Source organism: Photinus pyralis, unplaced genomic scaffold, assembly GCF_008802855.1.
Source record: "Photinus pyralis isolate 1611_PpyrPB1 unplaced genomic scaffold, Ppyr1.3 Ppyr1.4_LG2, whole genome shotgun sequence".
Taxonomy (NCBI): Eukaryota; Metazoa; Arthropoda; class Insecta; order Coleoptera; family Lampyridae; genus Photinus; species Photinus pyralis.
In genome coordinates this window covers 22,151,123-22,154,864 of record NW_022170403.1, presented here as the reverse complement: position 1 = coordinate 22,154,864, position 3,742 = coordinate 22,151,123, and the positions used below count along the sequence as shown (strand labels likewise).

Below are 3,742 nucleotides of genomic sequence, written 5' to 3'. Positions count from 1 at the left end.
TTTGTGGAACCAGCACGGGTAATTAGTTGATAAAATCTTTCGAGTAGCTGTAGAGATTAGCTGTTAAACTTTGAGTGAGAAATATATTACGTGCCAAGTTCTACTACATTTGGAATACGTCGTGGAGAACATATAAACGCGTTCGTGACAAATTCCTAGGTAGCCGAAACTTCATACGTGTGCAGATAGACGAATTTGTAGGGGATTGGGGGGCGAAAATAGTACATTATACATCAAGGGAGAGAAATGCATTATTTTTCCCGCGGTGCGATTTGTAGCCAGAGGGCGAAGCGAAGCGGAGCCCGAGGGCTACAAAGCACCAAGGGAAAATGGCATTTCGCTCCAGAGGTGTATATACTATTTTTTGCATTCGCGTCGACGTTTACCTATACTCTTTAAATGAATTGATGGTTCTTTGAAGATTATAACCACATATTAATCAGGTTAGTGGAGAATTAAGTATAACCGTGGCAACCAATAAATTAAAATTTAATCATGTTAGTCGAGAATTCAGATAAACCATGGCAACAGATAAACAAACAATGTTTGCTGTTGAAAAAGTGCGTGAATTAAAATGGAAGTTGCGGGTTGTTCTGAAGAACCTTATGAAATTACAAACGCCGCTAACGCTGCTGTTGTGAATTTACTACCTGATAAGTCGAAAAAGTTGTATGAAGCAGCATATAAAGGTTTTAAAGACTGGTGCATAGAAAAAGATGTCGCGACCGTCACCGACAATGTTATGTTGGTTTACTTTAGCGAAAAAGCCAAAAAGTACAAATGTTCAACGGTATGGGCACAATATTCCATGGTGAGGTCTTGTATGCTCATTTACGACAATGTTGACATCAACAAATTTCCAAAATTGATATCATTTTTAAAAAGGAATTCTGATGGATATTCTCCGAAAAAATCGAAAATATTTAATAGAGAAGAGGTGGAAAAATTCTTGCTTGAAGCTGACGATGATACCCATCTTATGCGAAAGGTAAAATTGCGTTTACTTAACGTATTAAACATTGCTAACCATTTCCTCTTTAGGTTGCGTTGATTTTTGGAATATCTGGCGCATGTCGCACTGACGAATTGGTCAATATGACACTGGATAACGTTGAAGATGTGGGGTCTTCTTTCATAATTACCCTGCCACATACAAAAAACAAAACATCCAGAACGTTCGTTATAGCGAGTAATGAAGGCGGTAAAGTGGATTTTCTTCAGATAATTCGCAAATACACGTCCCTTCGACCTGGAACTAACCATGGACGATTTTTTGTTTTCTACAAGAACGGAAAATGTACTCAGCCGGTTGGGAAAAACACGCTTGGCAAGGTGCCAAATATGATCGCCAATTACTTAAAATTACCAAACCCAGAACTCTATACGGGGCACTGCATGAGGCGTTCCTCCACCACTCTATTGGCGGATGCTGGAGCTGACATCACCACTATAAAACGGCATGGTGGGTGGAAGTCCACCACAGTCGCGGAAAGCTACATTGAGAACTCTGTGGCCAACAAAACGAAGATTGCAAATCAGATTATTCAAGGTAGCACTACCTCAAATGTCAATATAACATCGGGAGCCAGTTCTGATTCGAATCTATTGATTAATAAAATTCCAGCGGTAAATTTTACAAAATGTGAAAATATAACGTTTAATTTAAATATAAACAATGTACCTTTTTAAGTTTGAGTTAATATAACCTATATAAATATCAGGGAGTTTTCATTATCATTATTTCTCAAGGGACTGAAATGCAATTTCTGTCCCTGTTTTGTGATCATAGAAACGGATTTTTACCCTCGCGAGTGCAAAAAAAACTTTTTGACCGCCTCGAACCGGGGACCGGGGTCGTTTATTTGCCTGCGATAAAATTGATGCGAAGAAACATTTTGGAATCCGTCAATCGTTTTTAAAACCAAACCGCAACTAGCTAACAGAACGTCCAGTTAATAGCTACATACATGGTGGGCTATTAGTGCAGTGTGGGTGAACAATTGTAGGTTTATTAACGCACATATTTAAAATTCATTGGCGGGACATGTTGAAGAACTCTTAAAGCTACAACCTACAAACATTTTCAACAAAATTGCAATTCTTATACAGGGTGATTTATATCAAAGTTGCATTTTTTTAAATGTAACATTTGTGAATGTGGTTTGATCATTTACTTTTCAGGAACGTTTCGGCTCAACCCTTGTAATGGGTGTTTACTTTCTTGAATTAGCCTGTCATCGGAATCAATTTAAATTATGTGTGAATGCTTTGGTACTTTATACCTCAAACTAATGTAAAAAATAATTGGAGATTACCAAAGAGAAGGGAAAACGAAGGGGAAGGTTGATTAAGTACCATCGCCCTTTGTGCGGCCTGTAGAATACCGACGGTACGGGAATGAAAATACATTTTTCGTTTATTGTTTAATTTAACAATTAACAAATCTGTTATATTCTCAGTAATTTGATCATCTCCTACCCAATAAAGTGTCATCTGCATAAAGGATAATATTATCAGTTTGAGTTAAAAAAGGCCTATCAATAATGTAAGTTAGAAAAAGTATAGGACCGCGAACCGACCCTTGTGGTACAGCAGCATTAATTAGTCGATAATCAGATTTTTTATTATTGCAACGCAAAAGTCATTTGCGTCAAAATTATGTGTGTTAATGGGGGTTTACAGTGTAGTTAAATTCCGCAGTTCTAATTTAATAAGCGTGTACCTGAAACCATAAAACATTTTTTTGGACAGTAAAAGTTTATTTAAAAATAGAGGCTGATTAGCAAAAAAATAATGAACATGTGCGGTTTTAAAGGTTTATTCAAAACGATATGATTGCGGCGGGCTCTGTGACGTAATAAGCCCGACCAATCAGCTCCTAGAACCATTCAGATGACATAACGACTTGGCAATTGCTACGGGGGTTCCTTCTGGACTTGAAAATTACCATCGGTTCCGCCCGGCAAGGCAAACCGTCTTCTTCTCAGGCTGCTAAATCGATAAAAATAAATGCTCCGGCTAACTCAAATCGGTGGGCTTTTAACTCTTTTGAAACTGCGTAACAAACCTTAACCTGCCGCCTACCAGTCTCCTGACGCAACTCCTACTCCTCTCTTTCCTTCCCCTCATTCTTCGTTAAAGACATAGGCACATTGAAACCAAATAGATAATATATTTAAATGATATTAGAGATACAAACAAATTACAGGGATCTAGCAGTTCTTCTCTCCTCCTTGTAAAAACACTAGCTTAACAATGACAACTAAACTAAATAAAAATCCTACCAGGTGAGACTAATTTACTCAAGGGGTGGCCATCCTCTACAGTTTGAAAATTGCAACAACAGGTAATCGTTTTTTACTCCAGCGTGGGCTGGGACTTATTTTAATAAACACAAAAATTTATCCTACTCTTTGGTAATCGTTCATTGGACTTTAATAAACAATCAAATCAAAATTTTTTTTACTATAGCTTAATTACCAAAAAGTGGGACTTTACAGAACGTTACAAATTTAATTAGACTAACCTTTACAACATTTGTACAGCCGATCTTGTGAACTGCTCTTTCCTCTGGTACAGGGTGGATGTGATGAAACCTGACACTTAGGTCTCTGTGACTTCCTAGGGGGTGGCTTGAAATTAATACACGGAAACAAAATCCACGGTGCCTATCCTTCCTCGGAACGAAAGCAAAGTTTAGTGTTTGAACTGAAGCTTAGTCCAGGAAATCCTTCGCGTGGCG

General features: G+C 37.9%; 1 protein-coding gene across 2 annotated transcripts; it reads left to right on the top strand.

The window, feature by feature from the left end:
- The first annotated feature begins 233 nt into the window (after positions 1-233).
- LOC116165082 lies at positions 234-1,813 on the top strand. 2 transcript variants are annotated; one of them, XM_031479370.1, is made up of 3 exons: positions 234-443; positions 503-988; positions 1,042-1,813. In XM_031479370.1, exons 2-3 carry the CDS (start codon positions 575-577, stop codon positions 1,687-1,689), a joined length of 1,062 nt encoding a protein of 353 aa, XP_031335230.1. In that variant the 5' UTR covers positions 234-443; positions 503-574; the 3' UTR covers positions 1,690-1,813. The 2 variants fall into 2 exon arrangements, with proteins under 2 accessions (XP_031335230.1, XP_031335229.1); XM_031479369.1 differs by having other exon boundaries at positions 234-988.
- Positions 1,814-3,742: the final 1,929 nt, after the last annotated feature.

What these genes read in the sequence shown, in the direction of transcription:
- LOC116165082 (XM_031479370.1), top strand. Translation starts at nt 575, where the DNA reads ATGGAAGTTGCGGGTTGTTCTGAAGAACCTTATGAAATTACAAACGCC. An exon ending in ATACCCATCTTATGCGAAAG is followed by an intron (nt 989 to 1,041) that starts GTAAAATTGCGT and finishes TTTCCTCTTTAG; the next exon opens with GTTGCGTTGATTTTTGGAAT.